The sequence below is a fragment of the Notolabrus celidotus genome, chromosome 9, assembly GCF_009762535.1.
Source record: "Notolabrus celidotus isolate fNotCel1 chromosome 9, fNotCel1.pri, whole genome shotgun sequence".
NCBI lineage: Eukaryota > Metazoa > Chordata > Actinopteri > Labriformes > Labridae > Notolabrus > Notolabrus celidotus.
This window is the reverse complement of record NC_048280.1, coordinates 21,436,085-21,463,030: the sequence shown is the minus strand read 5'-3', so window position 1 is coordinate 21,463,030 and position 26,946 is coordinate 21,436,085. Positions and strand designations below refer to the sequence as shown.

Here is a 26,946-nt window from a genome sequence, read left to right as displayed (position 1 = left end):
ACAGTGATGTAATTGATTCACAGAGTACAATGTTTGTCTTTTTCTCACTGCCTATGTGGGTTAATGCCTCCTTAAAATGAAGTGTTGCAGAATTTTTCAACTTTGCGAAATTATCAAAAAACCCAGACGTATCTGCTTTGTGTATTAAACCTAAAATCCTTCTTTGTTTTAATAATTCCTGCACGGATTGCAAAGTTACACAATTCCATGCATTTGCCACTGTTATTTTAGGTGCCCAGTGCTGTGGGGGTCTTTTTGAGAACTGCATTTTTCCATACAGAGACAGATCCTCTCGTGTTTCTGAGCTCTCAGTGATAAGTCAAAGGGGCTGACAACGGGACTGTAAATGAAGCCACACACTGGAATCTGTGTGTACGTATGTGTGTCTTTATGTCAATGTTTAACAGAGCGGTACACATTGGGGGTCTTATGTTCACAGGGAGGAGATACCATTGGCATGAGGCAGTCAGGTTCTGTGTTACAGTCTATTAGCAGTGGGCTCCATGGGTTATGTTCAAGGTCTCTGGTGCGGTGTGTACAGAAAGACAAACAGTAGAAATTGATTACTGAGAGATAAAGGGACATCAAACAAACAGTAATCTTCTATGGTTGTCTAGTAGTAAAGACAAAGGAGGACGTCCTCCCTTGTCTGAGTTATCTGGATCAGGAAAGTGGGTTAGCAGTACGGTTCATGACAAAAGGAACAAACCCTGCTACTGTATCAGGGGACCTGAGCCTCAGAGAAGTGGTGCGGCCCACATAATGTGGCTCTCCTGGGGAAGAGGAGGCGTTGATAGATTGGGGAGAAAGGAACAGTAGAGGGATGAGAAATGTTACGATGCAGAGGGCAGGCATAGACATGATAGCAACCTGATCTTACAATGAAAGAAAGAACACTTCTTTCTACACTAGTACTTCATTAAATACTTATCTTGATTTTTTTCTCAATGAGACTCTGTGCTATTCAGTTAAAAGAACTTATCACTGTTTCGGCTGTTTCTGAAATGGCAAACTTTCGTTCGAGTTTAGGTTATGGCTCAGAGGCTTTTTTTGACATGATATATATGTTGACCAATTTTCCTAAATATGCTTCAGACATACTGCAAGGGCTGTTCTTGCCATTTGTTTTAGTGATGTGATATCTTGGTGTACAATATGAAAATAACCTAGATCTTTCAATTCCTATATTTTCCTGTACTATATAGCAAAAGAAAAGGAGGTCAAGAATTGTACATTTCTGGGTTACCCCGATACAGAAGCTTTATCCACTTCACTAACTTCGATAGTAAGTGAAAGAGACAGGTTTGATGACGCGTGGGGGAAGTTTCCCATCTGGGGGAAACTGTGGGAAAGTGTCCAGTGATTACTCCACCTCCATCTATCTCTCCATCTGTCTGTTAACCGAGTCAGTGCCAGTGACAGCCTCGCTCAGGCTAGCAAACAGAGTGTGAACAAAGCCCGTCTGTGTCTGAGAATACGCAATGGACCTTGCTCAAGGAGGCGCTGCTGCTTAGTCACTGTCTGAAGGTGTGTGTATGCGAGTGTGTGTGAGGCTGACAGACCGCAGTTATCACGAATGACTAATGAAGAGTTGAAAACAGCAGCTTTCATTCACAACAGAATAAGAAAAGAAGGACTCCCAGTGAAGATATGCAGACACACTGACAGTATGTGTGACACACATCCTGTGTGTGTATACATACATGCCTATTATCTATATATGGCCTCTATGTTAACGCCTCGTTCAATGTGAAGTCCTGTTATGTACAGAAAATGTACTGTGTGTGTGGTTGGGAGGGGTTCACTTGCAGCATCAGCAGCAGACCCTCAGCTGTTAAACTGCACCCTGACACCAGCTGCCACACAGAGACGCAAAGAGGCCACAAACCACACGCTTAGGCTACAACACTTACAACTGAGAACATGAACATATATGACCCTCACAAAAGGAAATCTACTCTGGGTCTATTTACAGCAAAGAGGAACTGGAAGTAGATAACAGAATGTCGCACTGTCGAGTATTATTCTTATCATTGGTTATCCTGCAGATTATCAAACCTTTACTCAATTTATCTTTTTTTTTTAGATTATTTGGGGGCTTTTGATGCTTTATTTAGAGGATAGGACAGTGGATAGTGAAGGAAAAAAGGTGAGAGGGGTTAGGTAATTATATGGCAGTGAGCCACAGGATAGATTTGAACAAAGGCTGCCTGATTTGGAGACTAAAGCCTCTGCACAAGGGGTGTGCAATATAACCACTGACCTAAACCTCCAACTCCTGTATTAGTCTTTCAATTTTTAATTAAAATTTCAAATGAGCGTAAAAGAAAATCCGGCTATAAATTCACAAGTTTCAAATCGCTTCATGTATCAATAAAACAGTCAAAGAAGTCTTTTTTTTATTATTTCAAATGTTGAGCAAAAGCTGCAAGTCCATGTGTTTTTTAATTAATTTGAGGTGTTAACTTCAATCACCGGACAAGCCTACTTTAAATGTAGGCAGCCTACTCAAACTGTTCGTCTGTTACTCTTCAACCCACCCTCCCTCACCTTATTCAGCTTCAATTAACCTTATCCCTTACTACTCAACTTGTGTTTGCTTCTTCTGTGCCCTTGTCTAATTCCAGGTACAGCCTTGGGTCAAGATCAACTCCGGCAGGATAACGCCAAGACGTAACCCCCATCCTGAAATCATTATTTGTTCAAACTTATCTCCTTGTGTGGCGTGGTCCTTGCTAGTGAAAAGGCAGTGGTGAAATCTAACACAGAAACGTTTGAATTACATCTTTTCCCTTTGTCAGTATTTCTTAGTTTGTATTCAATTAATCTTAGTAGACAATATCTGACATTCATGCCTACAAGCATATTCAATAACATTTACTAGAAGCTAATTGGTGGTTCTATTTGACAAATGATCCAAATATTAAAGAGAATAACAAAGTAGACAGTTGTTCACTTTTGGTCACCTAACTGATGAATTGACCGCATTAACTGCATGGCATCAGAACACTGCAACGAAGAAGCACATTTGTAAAATAATGTGTCAAATTCTACAGTAAAAAAATTACAATTGCTTAAAAAGAACAACTACCAAAAGCCTCAAACTTTACCTTGATAATACCAGTTTTATCTTCTCCAAAATCAAAAGCCTTGAATGGTTTTTCCAGCATTTCCTGTCAGTGAGAGTGAGATAAGTCAAGACTGTGAGCTAAACAGCTGCCTCTGTGTCCGCAGAGAAGAATCAACGCACTAGGGCATCCGTTCACTATGAGACCAATTGTTGTGTCAGCGAGAGCCGGTCAGATGAAATAGGAAGAAAACAGAGAGCTTCAGGGCTTTTGAGTCCCCACGTCAAGTGAGCAAATCCTCTGTATATTTTTGGACTGTGAGCTGTAGCTCAGTAAGTTCACTGTGTGAAAGAACAAATTAAAAGCTGGGATAGATTAACATTTCATAACTGTAAGGACATTATGTGAGTTACATTTGTTAATGGTAATTTCTCCAAAAAACAAAAAACGGCCTATTGTTTGATAATAAACTAGAACATAACTGTGTCTTTTTGCATAAGAAGATACAGGATGAGTTTGTTTGTGTGCAAGTATTATAGTGACATAATCTTTCTTTATTTGAACAACGCTGATTTGTTCTCTTTTTCAGCAGTTATTAGGCAAACAGTCTGGCCATGGGAATAACAGCGTTACAGTGGTTGAAGTTTTACGCACAGCTTGAAGATATTAAGACTAAACAATTTGTCTTCTGTGCTCACACAGAAATAGAGCAGTTCAGAGTTCTACAATGATATACACACAGCCTTAGTAATAAAGAAAGTTAAACATTTGCCAGTTAAAACATCCCTCAGCATACCGAGAAAGCCTCCAAGCTGAAAGCTCCAGTGGTTCAGCTTTGTTTGAGAGGACAGGTCTTAGAAGGGGTAAACTCTCTTTGGCATCTCCCTTTGCACCCCTGTAGTGCTCAACCTGCCAGAAACCTTTGAGGGTGCACACATTCACTTTAGAGTTCAGGCAGATTGAAGCACTACCGGAGGGTCCAACATGAATTTGGAAGATTTGTGCTAAAAATCAGATCCCATAGCTTCCTCACAAAACTCTCAGGCCATGCTTGCCAACTTTGACGCATACGATGCATCTCTACTTAAGAAGGCCCTTCAGCCCTGCATTTCATGCCCCATCACTGGCCTAGGTTTTGGGCTTCTGTGCAGTGATGGCCCATTGTTCTGGGTACACAGGGCTGCCTTGAGAGGGAGATTCAGAAGAGGAGAGGGGGGAGTTGGCATTCCTTGAAAGCAACTCTTTTCTCACTGGGTTCATGGTCTGAGAGGTACTTCCTCTCTCTCGCTGGCAAAAGTGCTGTCTTTGAAACATCTATATGTCCTCTCTCCCTCCTGTGTGTGAGTGTGTGCAGAGGCAAACCTATGCTTGCATAAAGAGGCATCACAGTTTTCTGCTAGGCCACATTAAACATCAGGAGAAGCCACACTGAGCGGCTGCTTGCAGTCCAAGATCTGTAAACTATAAACCATACATCCGAGCATCTGGAGAAGACATATCAATTTCACAGCACCTCAGACTTGGGAGACATAACACCAGGAGGCATCAGATTATATTGATGCAAGCAAAATACACCTCATACCTGATCAGAATATGCAGAAGCTAATTTTGCAAAAGCAGTTTTGAGTTACATCACATTACCTTTATTTCCAAATATAAGTTGCTGCACAGCTGGTGTGACTGCTTTATTATTTTATGGGTGGGTGAATATAAATCAAGCAAAGTAATACCTATATTTTCCAAACTGTTTTTTAGCCACTGGGGTGTTCAGTTTGGATCCTTCTGGTGGGGATGTGTGGATCTACAGGGTGGAGAAGGGCAGAATACCAAAACCAACCAAACCACAGCCCAAGAGCTCTTAAAGCTTTAACTCAATACAAATGGCCAACTCCCAGCCCTCGCCATACACTGCAGCATGCTGGGAGAGTGTGGGTGGATGGGTGTGCCATCACACACACACATGTAACCACTTCCTGGCCCTGCATAACTGGTGCTAGCCACAGTGGTGAGGACTAGTAGGGACCAACCTTGAGTTAAACATAATGCAGAGTGTTGAAATAGAGGACATTCCTGCCCCGCCTCCATAATAATATTAATCACAACAACCAGTGATCCTTCTGCAGGCCTGGGTGGCTTCAGCTGAGACAGCAGTGCCAAGCAAAGGGCAGAGAGATAGAGCAGAGTGCAAAGACTCACCGGTGGCCTTGTGCATCAGAGAGGAGGGATGTAGAAAGCAGATGAATTCCCAGCTTGGGCGGAGGATGGACAGCACGGCTGGAGAATACATTTTTAGGACAAATGCATGTAATCTTTAGCTCGGTTTCTCAATCTCTTTCCACTCCCAGGCTGTATTACTCTGTCAATTTGTGATCTGCGCACAGCAGAATGATTCAGCAACAGCAGACCACAGCGGGACAGACAGTGAGGACTTCTCTTGATAACACTGAGGCTTTTGGATTAAATTTAAAAGGAAAGAATAACCTGCCGATGCTTTAATACATCAAAGTGCTAAACTGGATGCCTGGCAATATTTAAAACTTTGAATCTTTAATTTGCATAACTGATTGCAGTTATTAAGCACATAGTCCACAGAAATCCTCAAAGCCTGCAGGATGTAGATTAATAATAGCAGTGATTTAGCCTTAGAAAATAAAGCTCTTGGCTGTATTTGCCTCTGGCCTCCATGCAGGCTCATTAGCACACACTCATACCGTTGAGTTCAGATTCTACTCCATTTAATGGATGCTTAAATTTGTCCCTTTGACAATAATCACACAAATTAATGCTAAATTATTAAGCTAATCAAATGAGCTAAGATCATGGCTGTGAATGAAGCCACATTCTAAGTTTTCAAATATAAATTTTGTGCATATTTTTGTAACCGTCCTTCTATAAAGTCTTTATTTGATTCTGTTATGTTTCTTCACAGTATGAATATGCTGTTTATTTTTATTTGCTACGTTTTTATTCCATTGCACTTCACGTTTGATAGCAGTGCATGTAAGGTATTTCCTTACTGTTATCTTTTCTCTCCTGGAGACACAATTTCTTAGCCTTAATGCATACAAATGAGTGTGCAAAACAAAGTTGGCACTCCTCACATTGGGTTCAGTCCAACGCAGGAGTGCTTCTATATCATCTGTTTGAGCCCTGTGCATTTCAGTCTCTGATAACACAAACTACTCAAAATTCCACAAAAACAACCTTTACATGCAAACATTTACATAAGAGGCTCAAATGCTGGCACTTAACAAACACACGCATGCACACACATGTGATTTCTGTTGGCACAGTGAAAATGGGGTGCTTTCACAGTGAGGTGGCCTGCCTCATTGAAATGCCACAGGCTGGTTCCACGGTGGCACTGAGGAGAGCTGGAAGAGAGTCCCAGAGTCTGAAAGAGGATCATTAGCATTGGCGACAAAGGCAGAGACACAAATTAAAGTTGTATGAGAACCAGCAGAGAGCAGATTACAGCGTTTAAGGAAGCAGTGATTGTTGTTGTGAAAAGACAGGAAGGCTTTACCCTGATAGATAACTTAGGCAGAGACCAAAGAGGGGATAGGAATAGGAGTGAGGGGTGGTCAATCTGTGTGATTATCCTCATTTTAAATCAACAGAAATAAATATGATGTAAGATAAGTCATGAATGCTTGAACTCTTCATCTCATTTTTACTCTGTTTGTAGAACAATCATAAACTCATACCACCTGAACCAAGCCAGACATTCAGGACATCATCCACTCTTCTGTGAAACACTGTAGACTTAACTACATTAACACTCTCCCTCAGGAAATGTTCGATGTGTGTTTTTGTGTTTTACCAGCTTGTGTGTCAAATATGATCCCTTGCTGCTTTCTCAAAACACCAGATCAGGCTAATTCTGACTGCAGATCAATACTAAGGAGTGTGCCTTTCTCTCTATGGATTAGTTGTGTTTTCCTGTGACATGAATTATAAACAACTTGTACACATAAACTGACATTGTGTATGCCCGCACACAGAAACACACAAGGAGGGATTCCGACAGTGAATGAGAGAGACAGAATCAATACTCTATCTTTTCCAGTCACCATATAGCACCATTAACATTCCTTAAGTATCCTCTTACAATTGAGTCCCCCCTCTCCCTCTCTCTTTCCTCTTTGCCTCACACTCTATACCACACACCTCCTTCTAGCAATACCAGAACAATCTCTGAACATCCAAGCCTGCTACAGGTTTAAAAATCCAGGTTTGGTTAAATTTTAACAACCACAGAGACCGAAACCTGAATGTTTCCCTGGTTGGGAAATCCCAATACCGGGACTCTCAAGTGAAAGCAAAGTGTAATGCAAACTGCCGAAGGTTTACACAGGCAAGTGTGTGTGTTTGACAGAGAGACACAGAAGGGAAAATGGAGACAGACAGACAGACAGAGGACTTTCCAATAAAACTGTATTAATGTGGCTAACAAGTAAAAAAAATAATTACAGGTTAGATTTAAAGTCCTTTTGATGCTGTCAGTAAGCCGACACACAGTGGCTAACATGAAGCAGATGCTGACATGGGAGCTCTGCAGAGAGGAAGGGAAAATGCTTCATGTTTGACCCATTTCTGAACTTTAAGATGGAGCCAATTTGGCCTTTTTCTTGCAGGTGATTCCCCCAAGAGATACACGATGGGACAAACGATTTAAAACTGCTGTTATTCAAAGAAAGTGCTTGCAGAAGTAAAATAGTCATTGTCAAATTAAAAACAAGCCATTATGAAAAGCTAATTCCATGCAATAACTACCTGAAAGTGCAAGCACACCAACAATTTTAATACACTAAGAAATACAACAATATCACGGGAGATGAGACAACAATTAGCACTTCCAAGTCACATCTAAGCACCACACACACAAACATACAAACACAATTTTATATCTCTGTAGGAATATTAAAGTTCTCTACTTAGAGTCGAGTAAAATGCTAGGTACTTAAAAAACGCTGCAATTAACTGCTTTGATTTGAGGACCTGAACGCAACAGCACATCTCCCCAGTGCTTTGTAATTAAAATGTGGCACGAAGCAAAAGCAGGGTACGCGCTCTCAGATGCCTTCAGAACAAGATTAAAAGTGTGCCAAATAAGTTTAGAGGGAGAGAGATCAGTCAGAGTTGTAAACAGAGAATCCCCCACAGCGTGTGTGTGTGTGTGTGTGTGTGTGTGTGTGTGTTGATAACTGGCGAACAACAACAATTATCTACCTGTGATGTGTCCAGGAAAACGCTCTTTCTGAACTTCCCTCGCCGTATCTCCATTTCAAGGGCAGAGCCGCGGGCGACGGTAGCTCTCGCTGTTTGGTTTCGGCAAAACATCTCTGCTTTTCCTGGCAACTTCACAGAACAGTCCCGAGCAAGCAGAGCGTGATGGATAGAAGAACTTAAAGTGGGAGATATCGCTTCGGAAAACTGCAAAACCAGACGAGTGCTGTTCCAGGCGGCGGCACAAAATAGTCCGACCGGGGAAAACTCCCGGGAGTTTTTTTTTAAGGCAAACCCTGACTCAAATACTGACGTTTCCTCTGATGCTTGAACCGACACTGGGACGAGCCAAGTCACAGGAGAAAAACAAACAAAAACAAGAAGTCTTCCTTTCTCACAGCTGACTTTTCACTTTTCTACACACTGCCCCTTGTGCGTCCCTCAGTGACACACTGACTGACACCCCATGTGGAACAGCTGAGATCTAACTTTGCCCCGTCCTGTCCTCCATCAAGAGACCCCTACCGGCGATGTATCTGTACTTTGCTGAGATTTACTATTGCAATAATGTAGATGCGGGCCTTTTTGTAGAAGTCATGCAGAGTGGACAATGAATGAAAACCACAAACGTGAAGGAAAACACTCTTTTAACCAACTTTCATAGCCCTCTCATCTTGCGTAAAGTATAACATTTAACATAGCTTATGCAAAATCTATCCAAAAAGCCTACTCACATATACGGTGGCCCTGAAGGGCAAAACAAAATTACAAAAGATGAAACAGTTTTACAAAGTTGGAGCCAAATTTACATTTTGGAAAACATTTTTACATTTTATAAAACAAAATTACATCAGCAAAACACTTTTTCCAAGGCCAAAACAAAATTTACATTTAAGAAAACAAATTTACAAAAGATGAAACACTTTTACCATTTCTGAAACAAATCAACATTTCATTTTTATGGAAAGGGAATGTACCAAATGCCGGAAGTGATCGAGTGAGGGGTGATTTAGTTTGTTTTGATGGAGAGAAACCAAACGGAGTGACATGGTTTACATATGAGGACATCCTCGGGTCTCAGAGAGAGGTGTCAGACTCCACAAAACCTTCATCATGTGTCAGAATCCAGATGAAACGGACTCAGACCACATAGCCTCAGGTTAAAAGGAGTCAGGCTCAACGGTAAAAGTGTTCCGTTGTTTGTAAAATTGTCTCCAACTTTCTAAAAGTGTTTTATCTTTCATAAATTTGTTTTCTTAAATGTAAATTTGGGCTTGTTAAAAGTGTTTTGCTGATGTTATTTTGTTTTTAAAATGTAAAAATGTTTTACAAAATGTAAATTTGGCTCCAACTTTATAAAAGTGTTTCATCTTTTGTACATTTGTTTTGTCCTTCAGGGCCACCGTACACAGAAGCCATTCATAACAATTTGTTTGTTTGTTTTTTTACTTTTAGTGCTATTTTAAAAAATAAAGTTCCAGGCATTATTTAAACATTCTGACTTTTACACTTGTAAATGTACAAAATGCATTATATCACAGCAATCAAAGTTTTGATTGACATTTCCTTTAGGAAGTAAAGATGGAGAGCATTGTCCTTAACTTTAGGAAAATTAACTGCTCTTAAACTTAAGTTTTATGGCCCAGTTAATAGTGACTGTTGAGATCACTGTACAATATTGTACAGTATGTATAAAGTGATGCTTAATAGCTACTTTATGGCCTCTGCACATTCCCTTTTCCTTGATATCCTTCCTAGCAGCTGTAAAGTGTGGCCATGTGCTTTCCCATCATGTTAAAGAACTGTATTTACGAGCCTTTCCAACAGAGCATGAAGATCTAGCAGGAATGTGGATCACAGTCTTTGTTGGCACCAGGACTTTACTGAACATGCTGTGAGAGGAATTCTAAAAGGTCAGAAAGTCATCAGAGATCAGCCTTACTAAGCAGAGGTCACATCCAAACAATGAGTAAGTGAAGTCTGCTGGGAAGTCCCAGCCTCATGACACAAGCCTTATGCATGATAAGAAAACACATTTAATGCAGATACTGGACCTCACATTCAACTCTGGACCCTTACAGTAATCAACAATACATCCTTGCCTCATGATATCTCTCACACCCAGCCTTTAACTGACTGATGTGTTTATATCTTACCTGGTGTGCTTTAGAGTCACAATCCTCTAGTTTCCTCCACTTTTTGCTGATTCACTGTTGATATTACGAGAACAATTTGGTGCCAAAAAGCATGTTCTTCCAAAGTTCTATATTTCCATTTCATGCACCTTTACACAACTAGCCATGACTTACTGTATTACCTCCTATAATCCAAAGAAATATTGAGCCACTAAGGGAATCAGGAAATATAATAGCTGTTAGCACATTTTAAATCTTTTTTTAAATGTGTTTGTGAGCTACCTTTGATTTATGAAAAAACTACCACTGGGTAGGTGTTAAACTCTGAATGTTTACTGTCTGGCATCATGATATCAAGCAGTGCTTGTGACCAATTTGCATTAATCTCTGTTTGAATTACAAACAGCTTAAATACTGCAACATGTTCTGTGTCTACAAAGCAAACAATTCCAATTGAGTGTCAGTTATTTGAGTTCTTCTAAACAGATTGAGGTATAAACAGTGAAACAAAATAGTTGTATTATCCATGCATCGCCTAGACCAGCTCACATACAAGTTGTTTCTAAAAGTCCAAAATGAGCTTTTCCTGTCAAATAAAGGAAACATGTATTCCCCTCCTTCGGGGTTAATGTTGTCTGCACCCCAGTCTTCACCATGCACTGATGACTGCGTTTCATGCTCAGTCTCTATGGAGAGAGACCCTGTGAAGCCCCCGTCTCTCTAATCTCTCCCCAGACTCTTATTTAGAAGCAGGATGTTTGTTGGTGTTAGGAGCTTGAGTAAATAGCTGAAGGCGTTGTAACTCATGCAGCAATGTGATCTTGCTTGGATATCTATCGGTTTCCTAGAAGGGACTATGTGAAATGCAGATTATGTTTACATGCCTCATGCTGTTGTGGTCAGTAGGGGGTAGACAGTCTCAGAGGGGAACAGCGCTTTCCCAAGCTAGTTCTGACCCCCTTTTAACTCCTCACTGGGCTGCACCGAGCCCTTTGGGCAGCTCAGTTTGCTGCAGTCAGGCAGGCAATGGGCTTATGTGCAGGCTGTGCCGTGGCAGATTTTAAACCCATCTGCAGGGGGAAGATAGGTCTGGTTTATCACCCCTCGTTTATAGTGCATATTCTGTTTGTAAATCCCACAAACTACATTTCCTTCTGTTACGTCTCTCTTTTCTCTCCTGTTTTTCTCTTTTTGCCCACACAAATGCACAAAAACAGCCAGAGACAAAAGTGACTGTTAGCAGGCAGGGAGAATCAAATACAGCAGTTAACACTGGCACAGACACAGTGGGCTATAAAATGCAGACCGCAGTCGGTACACAAACAAAGGGGCCGCTCTTTACACAGAAAGCAATGGCCATGGAGCAGCTGGAGGAAGATCACATGGTATAAAAGACAGCAGACAATCATGCTGTTACATCGCACCACAAATTCCTATGCTGTATTACTCTCTCTCCACACACATACTGTATATTTTCATGATCAATTGCCATCAGTTTAGAACCGGAGCAGCGTGTGTAAGCAGGCAGCAAATCATCAGTACAGGAAATATGGGAAATCTGTTTTCGTGGAACAAAAGTGCTACAGGCTCAGCAGAATGATTGTGGCTGCTCCCACTGTAATTACATGTGTTTTGCTATATGCTAAATTTACACTCATACACTTTACACAACCATTGCCTTACTCTCTTTACTGGTCCAACATTATTAAACCTCAGACATTCTAGGATCAGTTTTCAGAACAAAAAATAAATTGATTAAATACAGTTATTAAGACAGCATTGGACCTGCGGGTGTCATCCCACATAAGCACATCATACAAAATATATTATTGTCTTGTCAGATCTCTGCATGTTTAAAGGTCTTTTGGTCTGCATTTTAGGCTCATGAGTTGGGCATTGTCCTTGTCATCGAAACTATGACAAAACATATTTTAATGATTTAATGTGTCAGTGACTTTTCTTCAAAGAATTAATCTTCATCTGAACAACTGGCACATCTCATACTTGTTGTTGAAACCTTTCCTACTTTCCCACTTAAATATGCACCCATCTGAAGTGAGTTGAAAAAACATTATGATGGATGCGATTCCTATATTTGTTTGAGAAAGAGTGAACACCTCAGGGAGATCAGAGAGCTCCAATGTAACTCAAACAGTGGAGCAATTCAGTGAATTAACCGACTGGAAAGCACCAGAGGGACTAAAGCAGGACTGAAGGACTGGCTTGCAATCAAATTCTTTGCGCGCCGAGACACAAGTGTACAGAAGACATTCGATTAGAGGTGGAAAGGGACTGGATGAGTGGCACAAATTTGTTACTGATTTGAAGACAAGACTATTATGAATTCATGCCTCATTTTCTTATAATGTGAATACATTATACTAGTCTGACTTCTACTGGTCAACACGTGCCATTACAACTACACATCATCAGGACTGACATTCATTTGGATAAGTTAAATCCAACAAACCGTTACAATTTTTTCATACAAGTTGGAATAAACCAGAATGTTTTTCTAAGGAATAATAAGCTGCAATGATAATGTCCAGTAAATGTACTCTACGACAGAAACAAACACTGAGCGAGTTATCAACTGTGCTCCAAAAGACTTTATTTAATCCATTTACAAAAAAAAAAATACAAAACTTTTCTCCTTGAACTCTGAAGTATGTTCCTTTCACAGTGTACACTTCATCAATAAACATTTTCTTCTGAGACAAAAGCAAACACATCAGACACAACAGAGGATGACTGCAGCACCAGGTGATGCGCTGAGTAGGTGAAACCATGAAATCTTCAGTTGACATTTCATTTGTGGTGCAGCTTTGTCCAATTAGCAGCCTCTTTTCGTCCTTGCTTCAACCCCTTAGGGACAAAAAAGAAAGAGCATGATGTTTGTTTAGTGGACCTCTTCTTTTGAACATCAATGACTCCCACCTATAATGAAGCTGAAGGCATCTGATGGAAAGCTTCTTAGCTAAGAAGCATGAGCGCAATAATGGACCATCTTCGCCAAAAAGGCAAAAGAGCATCTAAATCGCAACATGCACCCACCTCTTTTCACAACATAATGCATGAGACTGAACCTGAACAAAACAAGAAAATCCCTTTTATAGCAGAGAGTAAATCAGTTAGCTTCTGTGGACATACCAGGTAGTATCCTGTGTGATATCCACTCATGTACCAGGAGATGAGCACACTGCCTAAGGCCTCATCATCCACCATGTCAGGGCTCATCGGGGGAGGAGGAGGAGGGATCATCTGTGACAGAGACATCAACATCAACCAACTGTTGTCTCTTAATTTAGCACTTATGCAGGAATTTGCTGAAGTAAAACAATATCTGCCATAGTTTTTGCATTTTGTATTAGTGCAATGCTATACTGCAACTCACTGGGGGACCAAAGGGCATCATTGGAGGCCATGGAGGAGGTACAGGCCCATGACCACCACTACGTCTGTTTCCACCCTAGCAGAGGATGCATAGAACAAAAATAAAAGGGATGGTAACAACACACTGGGATCCTGGTGACAAAAAAGTACCTTACATGGTTTCACTAATTAAATGTCTCGAATAGCCCTCTTCAGTGAAGCCCACTTGTCACATAACAATTAGTCTGGAATCTGTCAGCTACTTTCTAACACAGAGAGGTCCACAGTCTTACTTCTTACCTGCCTGAAAGAATGCATCGGAGGTGGGCCTGGAGGAAACCCAGGGAAACCAGGAGCCCTCATTGGGGGAGCTTCTTTGTGGGGTTTGGACTTCTGGGGTTTACTGTGGTGCTGTTGTTTGTGTTGGTTTGATGTGGTTGACCTGTCACTGTCCTCTGTTGATGATTCTGCTTCATTTACCTTCACAACAGACACATACAGTGTTACTTTAATCTTGATTAGTCTTTTTTAAAAGTGTTTATTCATCCGTGAAATTTCTGGGAAATGTATTGGAACTTGTTTTTAGAAACAAAAAAAGCTGCATGCAAAAACTAAAGAGCAAAATATCAACTTATCTACAGCCTAATTAATATAAAATCCATTAAAGATTCAAGTGTTTAACTTATTAGAGCTTAATCACTGGATTGATGATACTGGAAGACAGCAACTTATTATGTTTATCCCTTTCCACAAGATACAATTTGATAAAGATTATGTACTGTAAATTACATTAATCTCACTTTGCCTCAACCCCCCTCATCTGTCAGCAATGTCCTCCAAATATTGTATCAATGCTTGTGGCTTAATAAACAAAATAATATAGTTTATTCTTCCAAAGCCATCATAAACTGAAGATAATAAATATGATACATGTCAGTTAAATAAGAAGGTGGCAGCTCAGCTGTTCAATCTCACTCCACTTACTGTTTGTTTTGTGTTGTGCATGTTTAAAATGGATTTCCTTTTATTTGTACTAGCTGACAGCAAAGCCTGACACTCGCAGTAACCAAGTTCACTCCATCCTTTTGCCCCGGGGCCTATCTCAGCTGCACCATGTTCACTCATTCCAGCAGATTTTGCTTTGGGGGGGATTTAACATGAGAATTATAAAATACGTCAACTGACATAAAGGGCTCAAGGGATGTAATGTACACCAAAGTTAAGCTTTTCTATAAGCAAGTGAAACTAATAACGTTAACAAAAATTGAATATAAACATGTTTTTTTGCACATCTTTACCTTGGTACTTGTTTCCTCATCACCCTCCGATATCTCTGAAAGCAAGTCTTCTAGGTTCTGCTCTTCCTCATTGCCGTATCCTGTAAAAAGAACCACACAGGTGCCTCTCTTTTCATCTATGGAGGTGATGGTGGCTGCATAGAGCTGGCCATCTTCAGACCAGTATGCACAGCACGAGTCTCCTACCTGCCACTGAGACACAACACACACAGTACAGAGTGATTAAAAGTATAACAAAACCAATGTGGATATTTTCAGATCTGAAGTAAGCTAATCTAGGATTCAATCAAATAAAAAGATATAAATTTTTTGAGTTACAGACCTCTTTCTCTGGTGGTGCATTTGTTCTTTTCCTGCACTGGTTCTTTTTGTTATTCTTGCGTTTTTTTCCTGGCTGGTTTTTCTTGGAGGCTTGTGGAACATCTTCACCCTTTAAAGCAGTCTGATGCACAAAGCAAGAGCAGGGACATAGGTACAACACCATTTCCATAAGAGTTGAGACGCTGCATAAAATGTCGATTAAAAACAGAATTTGAAGATTTGAAAATCGGTTGAAGCCTATATTTACCGGAAAATAGTGCAAAGACAACAAAGCAAATGTTTTGTGTAAAATTGCAAAGAATTTGACAAAGCTTACAACTGATACTGGATGGTCGTTATATTCAAGGGCAATCATGCCTCTGCAGTAGAAATCACTGCCTGAGATCAAAATCAGATGCAAAAACGATTGTCTTTCAACACAGTCTGTTGCTGCATCCTCAAATGCAGGTTAAACGTGTATCATGTAAAGAGGAAACCCTATACAAACATGATTCAGAAATGCTGATGCCTTCTCCAGGCCCAAGTCCATTTAAGATGTCCTCAGGCAAAGTGGAAAACTTGACTGTGGTCTGACAAATCAATATTTGACATTCATTTTGAATATCATGGACTGCATGCTCTGCTCTGAAGAGGGGAAGGACCAACTGGCTTGTATTCAGCACTCATCTGAAGAGCCAGCATCCTTGATGATGGCACCAGATGCATGAGTGCCCATGGCATGAGTTGGTTTACACTAAAAATTTGACAGAGGAGAGAGGACACCCTGAACTGATGAGCAGCTTGAATCATATATCAAGAAAGAGTGGGACAACAATTAACATTAAAAACCCTGGAAACAGGTCTGCTGGGTTCCCAACTGTTGCAAAGAGTGTTGGTAAAAGATGAAGTGATGTAACACAATGGCAAATATGTCTCTGTCCCAACTGTTTTGAGACATGTTGCTGATATCAAATATAGAAAGAGCAAATATTTTTCACAAATCAATCACACTTTTCAGTTCCAGCATTTGATTTGTTGTCTCTGCAGTCTGCACTATTGTCAATGAAATAAAGGCTTCAAAAGATTGCAAACCATCAAACCATTTTTTCATCATTTTACAGTGTCCGAACTATTGTGGAATTGGGGATGTAACCGAAAAAAAGATAAAAATTAACATTTCATTTTTACACATGTTACAAAGTATTATTTTACCTTGAATGACGCCACTGCCTTGTCATAAGCTTTTATCAATGCGGTGTCATCCCATATGTCTGAATCATCACTCTGGAAGAGACAACAGATTTAGAGCATCAGCAGATGAAAGATTAATCTTATCATGTTCAATGCAAAACGACACAGATGTCGTGTGAAAGGGATTGTGAATGCTTCATGTTTTTCCAGCCTCTCAAACACTTCCATGGTGAGTGATATCATTTAACTTTCAGACTTTAGACTTTATTGTCCCCTTGGGAAATTATTTTCCACAGCACCCTCTGCGTTTTCACAGACATAGACAAAGACATTCACGAAAAACATACATTGCTCAACTCTACTAAACAAACTATCCACAGAGGCATCAACACTTAAACAGAGAGTGTTGTTATTCAGCGAGGCCTGTTGTTCAGGGTCCCTATAACAGCAGGGATCAGGCTCTTGCCAAGGCGAGCCCTTCTACACCTTGGTACCCTGTACCTGCGTCCTGAGGGGAGTGGGATGAGGGTGGGTGTTTAGTGGATGTGTGATGTCCTGTTCTATTGAGGTTGCGATGCGTCTGATGGCCCTGTTTTTGAACTCTGTGAGGTTGAGTGTGGGGAGACCGATTATTTTAGAAGCTGTGGTAGTTATGCGTGTGAGTTTGGCCTTGTTTTTTAACAGATAGCATGTTGTAGAAGCAGGTGGACCACTCAGTAAACAGGTAACAGGTCTAGATACTTCCTTAACCCTAACACCTGACGTGTATTGCATTTCGTGCACGGTGGAAAGGATAGTAGAAGCACCAGAAGCAACTGCTGCTGTCTTCTCAATGGAAAAAACTATTTGGCATTTCTAAAGATGTATGCCTAAAGATGTTTATTTTCCTCGCTCTTTCCTCTTATGTTAACCAACTTAGCCCAAGTCAGCGTTGGTATGTAGCTTAGCTTTTTAGCTCAACATGCCAATCAAAGCTAGAAATGAGCAGCTTACACTACTTCACACATTGTCATCATCTGCTGATGTTTCGTCACTAACCTGTCCAGCTCCGCGTGTAAACAACGCGTCTTTGCATCCATTCGCCATCTGAAGATGTGCAGATGTCGCGGCTAACAGCTAGGTGTTTGCTTAACAATAACGTGCGTACAACGCGTGTCGGAAACGTGGTGACGTACTGCGGAAGTGATGACGTACATATATTGCGACGCAACGGACGCATTGGTTGGCTTGGCAACTACTGTAAGCGACTTCTCAAACGACTGTAAGCGACTTCTCAAACGACTGTGACAAACAGCGTGTTGAGTATTAACACAGAAACAGCTGTTATTGTAGCTAACCAGGCAGCGTGGGAGATTATAATCTCGTTTTCTTGTGCGTCACTGAAGATGATCGAATCCTCCTTAAATTCACTGGGTGCAAAAGTCGTCGTCGCTGCATCAAGCGATGAGAATCACCCACCAGAAAACATTATTGACGGGTGAGTGGTGTTGTTTCTGAAATGTGTTCTTTACTGGACCTCACCCCCACTGATCGGTGTTTAACTCGGTTTTTTTTTGTCCCTCTCAAACAGAAACACTAAAACGTTTTGGATGACCACCGGTATGTTTCCACAAGAGTTCATCATCCGCTTTGCTGATACCACAAACATTACTGCACTGACTGTGGACAGCTACAATGGTATGTGTATGCTTTGATGGTATCATGTTTAGAGCCAACATTTCATGTTTCAGTAATCAACCAAGTCACCCAGGACACGCTTTTCATAAGATAAGATACGATACGATAAGACTGCAAAGTGTGAAATCTAAGTAAGATTGAATATCTCAGATAAGGGTGATATTTGCTTATTTTTTGCCTGATAAGATAGTTTTTCTCACTAAGCAGTTTTAATGTTAGTGTTTCACTTGTTTTGAGTCTTTTGGTCCTAAATTATCTCGGTAAGATATTACAACTTGTTACTGAGATTGTATGACCTATATTGAGTAATACATGCTTGAAACTAGAATATCAACTGTTACAAAGCTGTTTCATCAACATTCACAAGTATAAAACTGCTTTTTCAAAGAAATAATTTCTTATTTCAAGCATGAAATAAGAAATCATGACTTTGACACAATTGTATCTCTTCATACAATTAAAACAAATGACAGCCAAATGTAATCCACTGTTTTTATTTTCAATGTAACAATAGAAAATATGTACTACTATATATTAGTACAGAAATAATTACTTTCAGATAAGTTCTTCCAAATTACAAGGCATTAATATGATTTATGAATTCCACAGCCTTTGGCTCATTTAAGAATTTTAAGAAATTGATCCTACATAATGAGAAATACATTCTTAACTTTTGTCTTTTCATCAAGAAAAGTAAATTAGTTGTAAGTATTACGTTGCTGGTTTCAAGAAATGTAATGCCTAGTGCATGTCATTATGTATAGATACAGTGGGGCAAAAAAAAGTATTTAGTCAGACACTGATTTTGCAAGTTATCCCACTTAGAAAGATGAGAGAGGTCTGTAATTTTCATCAGGAGGTACACTTCAACGATAAGAGACAAAATGAGAAAAAAAATCCAGGAAATCATATTGTAGGATTTTTAAAGAATTTATTTGTAAATTATGGTGGAAAATAAGTATTTGGTCAATAACAAAAAGTTAAACTCAATACTTTGTAACATAACCTTTGCTCTCACCGATGGAAGGAGGTTTTGGCTTAAAATATCACGATACATGGCCCCATTCATTCTTCCCTTAACACGGATCAGTCGTCCTGTCCCCTTTGTAGAAAAACAGCCCCAAAGCATGAGGTTTCCACCCCCATGCTTCACAGTAGGTATGGTGTTCTTGGGATGCAACTCAGCATTCTTCTTCCTCCAAACACGACAAGCTGAGTTTTTACCAAAAAGTTCTATTTTGGTTTCATCTGACCACATGATATTCTCCCAATCCATTTCTGGATCATCCATATGCTCTCTGGCAAACTTCAGACGGGCGTGGACATGGACACGCCTGGCGCTGCAGGATTTGAGTCCCTCTCGGCGTAGTGTGTTACTTATGGTAAACTTTGTTACTTTGGTCCCAGCTCTCTGCAGGTCATTCATCAGGTCCCTCCGTGTAGTTCTGGGATTTTTGCTCACCGTTCTCATGATCATTTTGACCCCACGGGATGAGATCTTGCGTGGGGCCCCAGATCGAGGGAGATTATCAATGGTCTTGTATGTCTTCCATTTTCTTACAATTGCTCCCACAGTTGATTTATTCACACCAACCTGCTTGCCTATTGTAGATTCACTCTTCCCAGCCTGGTACAGGTCCACAATTTTCTCCCTGGTGTCCTTTGACAGCTCTTTGGTCTTGGCCATGGTTGAGTTTGGAGTCTGACTGTTTGAGGTTGTGGACAGGTGTCTTTTATACAGATAACAAGTTCAAACAGGTTCCATTAATACAGGTAACGAGTGGAGGACAGAAGAGCTTCTTAAAGAAGAAGTTACAGGTCTGTGAGAGCCAGAAATCTTGCTTGTTTGTGGGTGACCAAATACTTATTTTCCACCATAATTTACAATTAAATTCTTTAAAAATCCTACAATGTGATTTCCTGGATTTTTTTTGTCATTTTGTATCTCGTGGTTGAAGTGTACCTCTGATGAAAATTACAGACCTCTCTCATCTTTCTAAGTAGGAGAACTTGCAAAATCAGTGTCTGACTAAATACGTTTTTGCCCCACTGTAAATCGCACTAGCATTTATTTAATTTAAGAAGTCTCATATTTTTTAATTTCTATCAAGAAAAAATGCACCTGTTATTAGTAAAAATACACACATTTTCAGGTATTTCTGGGTTCATTGAGGTTAGATATTTTTTACTTGTTTTGGAAAGTCCTGACAAGCCAAATTTTCTTGTTCTGTTGGCAGATAATTTTGATTAGTTTAAGTAATATACCCCTAATTGTTGATTATTTTTTCTTGTTTTTGAAGGCTGGCTTTTTTACAGTGAAGATAAGATAAGATATTCCTTTATTTGTTCCACAACGGGGAAATTTTAAGTGTTACAGCAGCAAAGTAGATAGTGTAAACTAAAGTAAACAAGAGCCTATAAAATAACAATTATTTAAAGTTATTAGCAATTAAAATTAAAAAAAGTAAAATAAGCATTACTTCATACAGGTTTTGTCAGTGTTCTTAATTAAATACATTATATTTAAATATGATATTGATGTTATTTAAACTCATTGTAAATCAGACTTGCAGAGTCAATCCCTCATTATATTTCACTCCTCAAGACACACTTTTATCGTCAAGCTTTTATTTTGTGAATTTATTTTAATCTTTAACGTTTTACCTCTAATTTGCTTTCATTGTGTTTTTATTGTTCTCGGGAAGCACTTTGTTACTTGTATCAAAAAGTGCTCTACAAATAAAGTTATTATTATTATTATTATTATTATTATTATTAATATTAATAATAATAATAATAATAAATGAAATGTCCCTTATTTGAAAGTTGGTCACTGTGCCAATGTCCAAGTCAGCATTAAAAATGTCACTTTTCATAGAGCAATGTAAAAAGGCTTGATTTTCTAGATCTTCAAAAAGGACAGAATCCATCCATGGTATTGTAAATTATATTCAAAGATGCAACCTTGCACATTCATTCGTGCAATCATAGCTTATACAGCCAATAACTTTTCAGTACACAGTGCATTTCTAAGATTTTTCTAAGACTAAGGCTATTGAGGTAAACCGTTGACCTGATGGTGGGGCTACATGAAAGTCAAGAGCAGACAGCTTTATCCTGAATTTGTATGGACTATAACGATCTTATAGAATTCAAGTATAGGTGGGACCACCACAGTAATAGCAATTACTTATATCTTTATCTGTAAATCGCTTATATCTGCTCAAAATTCCTTTGCAAGTGACCTCACAGCTATTTAGATATTTAATTTGCTAGCAGGCTGATGAGCCAATGAACGTGATGTGCCTTGCTACCCTTTGTTCCTACAATAACATAAAATGTTGATCCCCCCCACATCTGAACCCACTGAACATGCTCATTGTTTATATCTATAACTGTTGTTTGATATTGGGGACAGACCAAAATATTCAGTGTGTCATATTACCTGAGAAATCTAAGATTATGTGTGCTGTGCTGTGCTGTTTCAGTCTATGGTACAAAAACATTTATATTTCTCTGGTTGTGTTGTTCTCTCTTGCAGTCAAGCACCTGAAGGTAGAAAGGAATACCTCACAAAATGCTTCTCAGTTTGAGTTTGAAACTGAGAAAGGTAAGGGAGGCACCTATCTATGGAATCTGTTTTTATACCTTTAAGCCAGAGAGTTGAATATTGATTTAATAAACTGATGTCTTGTAGAATTCGAGCAAACAGAGGGACATCTTCAGTCAAATACTATATCGGTAAGTCTGAATGAACACATTTTGTGTAAAGCATGTGAACACATAGCATTGAGAGGAAAAAGCAACTCCTTGTATTCTTTTCTTTTTCAGCTCAGTGAAAGCAGTACCACCCACCTGCGTTTGTCATCACCTCAGGATACGATCACTTTGTCTCAGTGCACAGAATCAGTGTACAAAATTGACACAGTTGATTTCAGTTAAATCTGTTTCATGTATTTATGTATGTATATATGTGTGAATAAATGGCATTATTTGGTGATTTTATGCATGAGCAGATCTAATTATATGCTCAGTCTGTTTTGATAACACACATATTGATATGTTTTCCCTTATCGCAGACAGCTGTAACGGTAACTGGGAATCTGATTAGCAATTTCATGAATATGTAAAATTTTAAAGCCCATTTTAAAATCTGATCTTAAATTTAAAAATGTTCTCAAACCCTTCTTTTATTTTTCATCCATATTTAATGTTATGGACTCAATAAGGAGCTTTTATTTGTAATCCCACATTGAACTGTTCCTGCTAATTTCAAAAGCAGATAGTTGGCAAAGCTTTAGAATAAAAGGATTGGATTGTGATGAATGGAAGCATTTCTTACAAAGGAAGTTTCTCTCTGTGTGAGAGATAGAGTTAATTAACTAATTTTGAGCAGTGGGGCTTAAATTGGCATCCCTACAGCCCTCCCCCGGGAGCAGAATTTTACCTCCCCCTAGAAATGGTGAGCCATAGGCGATGCAGCTGGGGGGGTTAGGGAACCAGATGGTTTCCCGGCCAACCAGTCAGTCTCTAAAGACTGTGGGCCTAATTCACACCATGTATTCTAACCACCTCCTATACTTACAGCTTCCAAACACATACACACTTGCAAACGAACACTGACACCTCCACTGCCATTTCAACTTGTCGGTAGCAAAGGGTTCAGCCGTGAGCCTGGACCCAATGGGACTCCCTCCCCAATTACTTTGCTGACTGTGGAGGAGCTCTGGGATTTGCTGAGGCTGTGTTTGCTGTATCTTGGACTGCATTCAGGTCTCCAAATAAACCAATAAAAGTATGAAATACATGCCTGAATAACTAGCCCCCTGATATTTTACAGCAACTATTGCTTGGGGGTATAGCTGGGATATAGCACATTTGAGTATGTGAGTGTGTAATGAGTAATGAGGCCAAGGTGGAAACTGATAGTGTTATTGACTCATCTATTATTTACTGGTATGGAATATTTATTATAATGTTAGAGGTGAGGGTCGGGAAATGAAGTGCAAACTCCTATTTCATAGTAGAACAGTCATCTTTTTCCCTACAATTGTTCAAAGTGTGTGAATTATGTCCTCTCTTGGCGGGGAATATTTAGTAGATTCTCTTTTTGTATGTGGAACAGGTTTTGCAGAAGCGCAGCCCCATTACTAATGGATTCAGGCTCTTTTGTGCTTGACTGTCAGCAGATCAGGAGAATCACAGCAGGATATGAGTGTGTTATTATCATGTCACTGCAGGGGCAGTGCTAAATTATCACCCAGTGTCTTCTGACGGCTGCATAACTGCTGTCCAATCACACCCAGACATCTGCTGGACCAGAACTCTGCATGTTCAGCTGAGTCCATACAAAGAGATTAATATCATAACCTTCCCCCAAAAAAACTTTTTGCTACCTCATGCTATAATTGAAATAGCAGATTCTCTGGTCAAGATAATATTGAAAGCTAGAATAGAAATAAAGAAAACTTGTGCTGTTAACACAGTTGAAATGGCTGTGCACATGCAACATAAAGACAACATTGGATCTACAGTATGTCTATACAACCATGTCAAGGATGAAGAGTAGGTGGTGTCCCTTACATAGTTATTTTAAGTAACAAATCCCCTCACCCACCCACCCAGCTCTGTTATTTTCTTTCACGTCAAACCGAGGACTCTGAGTTTCTGTTATCTCCTCTGTGTGGTCCTCCTTTCATGTCAGCGACAGAGCCATGCGCATTGACAATGGGCTTTAATTTGATTTCAGTCTTGATTTGGCCCAATCAGCTTAACTCTGACAGAAGCTGAGCTGGAAAGAGCTGCTGCGTGAAGGAGGAAACGCTATAAGACTGATATTAGATGATTAGACCGGAGAGGAAAACAATCTTCCCATTATTGGAGTGTAAGAGGGCTAGGGAATGATAATGAGGGACTGACAAAGTGTGCAGCTGACAACTCTGAGTCACATAAACGCCATTTGTATTATTTCTAAACCCAGCTTTTGCCTGTTAAGTTATCCAAGAGACAGTAACAACTGTGTTTGATTAAACTTTTTTACCACTGTATAATTAAAATGGCAGTATTGCAGTCCATTGAGGTCTGCTAAGTTCAACGCTTTAACCCTCTCCCTCTCAGCTGTGAAGTGCATTAAAGAGGGCATTAAAAACAAAAGTAATGCAGCTTAGTTATTTTATACATTTGAATCCTCAACACAGAAAATGTGCTCACTTCTGTCCTGTGGGAAGAAAAGCACCGCAGTGAAGTTCGTGGGTTGAAATAAAAAACTTTTGTTTTAGGATACAGCAAACTAAAGGATCTACAATGAGCACTGATGCACAGTGGTCAAACTTTTGCTGCTTTTTAAAATCACCACTGTTGCACCCTACCTTGTTTGTTGGTACATATTTTCATCTCTATCTCAGCATACCGTCTGTGTCACTGAGCCGTATTTGCCAAAGGCGCTTAGTTTGCTCTGTGTTAGGCTTTGTGTGTTGAACTAAATTTTCACCAGTACCAGAGCTGCAGTGTCAACCTTTGCTACTTCCATATTTACCTACTTTTATGCATTAAGTCCACAGTCAGTACTGTAAAACACTTATCACTCACTTGTGTTTGAGTGCCACAGCCTACAGCCCCTCACCACACACTTCCACTTAAGTCTGTCTGCCTCTAAATCTCCTCTGACCTGCTGTGGTAGTGTAATGTAATGGTTGGTTGCTGAGTAATCTCAAGATTGCCACACATTTCTGGCCTGTGCAGTATGTGCATATATTTCTGCTTAATACTCAGTGCTGGCCTCTGAGTATAGCGTGGGTGGGAGTAGTTAAACTTTTGCTTCACAAACTACTGTGTCCTTGAAGAGGAAAATATCCAAAAGAGTAGAGCCAAATGTCCGGGGCTGCTGTGAGGAAGAACTGTTTGTCTCTGAGTGGAACTGTGCCAGCAAACTCTCACAAACGAACAATGTAGAGAGAGATAGATGATACAATGAGATCAACCTTTTCCTCTTTGTTTTTACTATTAAATATTTGCATTTGTTTATTCTACCCAGTGCCATTTAATCTCTCTCTCTCTCTCTCTCTCTCTCTCTCTCTCTCTCCTCTCTCTCTCTCTCCCTCTCTCTCTGTGCCTCTAAACCCTAAACCACACACAAAGTGAGTCCCTGAAATAGTGTGCCCTTGGTATCAGTCACAGGTACTCATTACTGTTATATGGATATTTCTATTTCTAACCCAGTGCATAAAATTACACCATTGATTTAAAATTTCATTACTGCATAGTTCAGGCATAAAGTTTTAATAAAGTCTCTATTTTAAGCACACTTAAAATATTGATTTAGAGTTTTGTGTTTATAAAGAAAATAAATAATTTCAGATGTGACGTTCTTGAACGAGTCGTCTTTTGAATGGCTCTTTTGCTTTATTCGCAGTTACGAGCCGTTCATTTGGTAGACGTTTTTATATGTAGATTGCCCACGCTGCCTTCACGTGTCACCTGCGTGCCCCCATGAGTCTTTGTTCACACTTATTGTCTACACTTTGTTATTGTTTACACTGTTTTGATGTGGATTCGAGTCAAGGAGCTGAACTCTTGTTGTAAAGAAGTTCAGGTGTAGAAACACCAGGTGGGGTAGTACAATTTAGCATTCACATTTTATAATGTCCTATTTTTTATTCTAGTTGTATTTATATTTTTATATACATATATATTTATTATTTTTATATTTTTTTCTGTATTGTTAAAATGTTCTAATGTGGAAATGTTTACAGTAAAGTTGTTTTCCATGGAAGTTATCTGTAGCCTGTGTAGTTTTCATAGTGCCACAAAGTTTTTTAGGTGAGGGAAAATTCCAAACAGTGATCTCACTGTTGAAGAATGGAGATATGGCACCATCTTATGAAATGTTTACAATGCCAAATTAAATTATAATCATTATTTCAGAATATTGGTGGGATGTGTAAGTTTGAATTATTCTGATCCAAATCTCATCTTATAACTGCTACCAGTGATTGTTCCTTGATAAAAACGAGTTACCCCTGGTTGACTTCTAAAAATGAATAAATATAACAATGAGCCAAAGAGCCGGTCTTTTGAACGGCTCTTTCAATGGAACGGCTCCTCAAGATCCGGTTCCCTTCAAAGAACCATAAATCCAATCTATCATCAGCAAATAATTGAAATATTCTTAAATGTATTGTTCAGATAATTTAACATTATCCGATAATAACAACCTATAATAGACGTTTTTATTCACAATAACACATCAGGTAGCTACCGGAAGGTGCCACGGTGAATTACCGCTACCATCAGTGCGCCAGTCCTCCGCAGCGTGAAACTACATGAAGAAAGAAAAAGTGTAGGCGAAACTGCAGCAAGGTAAAACAGAGAATAAAAATTGCGTTGCCTGTGTATGTGTGTGTCACGGGTCCAAAGGAGGACAACTGCAGAAAGTTTCCAGAGACAAAGCATAATGATGAGATCACCGACTTTACAGCACTTCATGGCCATTCTGTTCCGAGGTAGAAGGCCAAGGATTTCCTCTGCATGGTGTATTTGGGACAGTATACTGAGTCGCAGCTTCTTTGCAGACGTATCCCCAATTGCCCTGTACAGGTATGATGTGATCTCTACACACATTCACAGTGTCTGATCAACTACAATCCAATTGCATAGCTTTTGTATGGTGGCCCTGAA

General features: G+C 39.6%; 3 protein-coding genes across 3 annotated transcripts in view; 1 reads left to right on the top strand and 2 right to left on the bottom strand.

The window, feature by feature from the left end:
- The window catches only part of rtkn (rhotekin), a 64,600-nt gene extending 55,686 nt beyond the window's left edge, over positions 1-8,914 (bottom strand). Inside the window, 1 exon segment of the mRNA XM_034692441.1 lies at positions 8,301-8,914. Within this exon segment, the coding sequence (XP_034548332.1) occupies positions 8,301-8,411 (111 nt within the window). The 5' untranslated portion in view covers positions 8,412-8,914.
- A 4,107-nt stretch (positions 8,915-13,021) lies between these two features.
- smn1 (survival of motor neuron 1, telomeric) lies at positions 13,022-17,770 on the bottom strand. The gene is made up of 8 exons (XM_034692388.1): positions 17,632-17,770; positions 16,615-16,686; positions 15,425-15,544; positions 15,103-15,294; positions 14,105-14,284; positions 13,827-13,901; positions 13,583-13,693; positions 13,022-13,297 (listed from the first exon to the last, which is right to left on the bottom strand). The coding sequence occupies exons 1-8, from the start codon at positions 17,677-17,679 to the stop codon at positions 13,241-13,243; spliced, it is 855 nt and encodes a 284-aa protein (XP_034548279.1). The 5' UTR covers positions 17,680-17,770; the 3' UTR covers positions 13,022-13,240.
- A 19-nt stretch (positions 17,771-17,789) lies between these two features.
- hspb11 (heat shock protein family B (small) member 11) lies at positions 17,790-22,275 on the top strand. The gene is given in 6 exon segments (XM_034692390.1): positions 17,790-18,070; positions 18,164-18,270; positions 21,812-21,880; positions 21,968-22,011; positions 22,102-22,126; positions 22,129-22,275. Coding segments are annotated over 6 exon segments (402 nt in total). The 5' UTR covers positions 17,790-17,978; the 3' UTR covers positions 22,194-22,275.
- Positions 22,276-26,946: the final 4,671 nt, after the last annotated feature.

Bases quoted from the DNA above. Each gene is read 5' to 3' on its own strand.
- smn1 (XM_034692388.1), bottom strand. From the start codon at position 17,679: ATGGCGAATGGATGCAAAGACGCGTTGTTTACACGCGGAGCTGGACAG. The intron at 15,295-15,424 runs GTCTGTAACTCA...GTTGTGTCTCAG, and splicing joins ATGCACCACCAGAGAAAGAG to TGGCAGGTAGGAGACTCGTG. The intron at 13,902-14,104 runs GTAAGAAGTAAG...ATCCTCTGCTAG, and splicing joins CGATGCATTCTTTCAGGCAG to GGTGGAAACAGACGTAGTGG.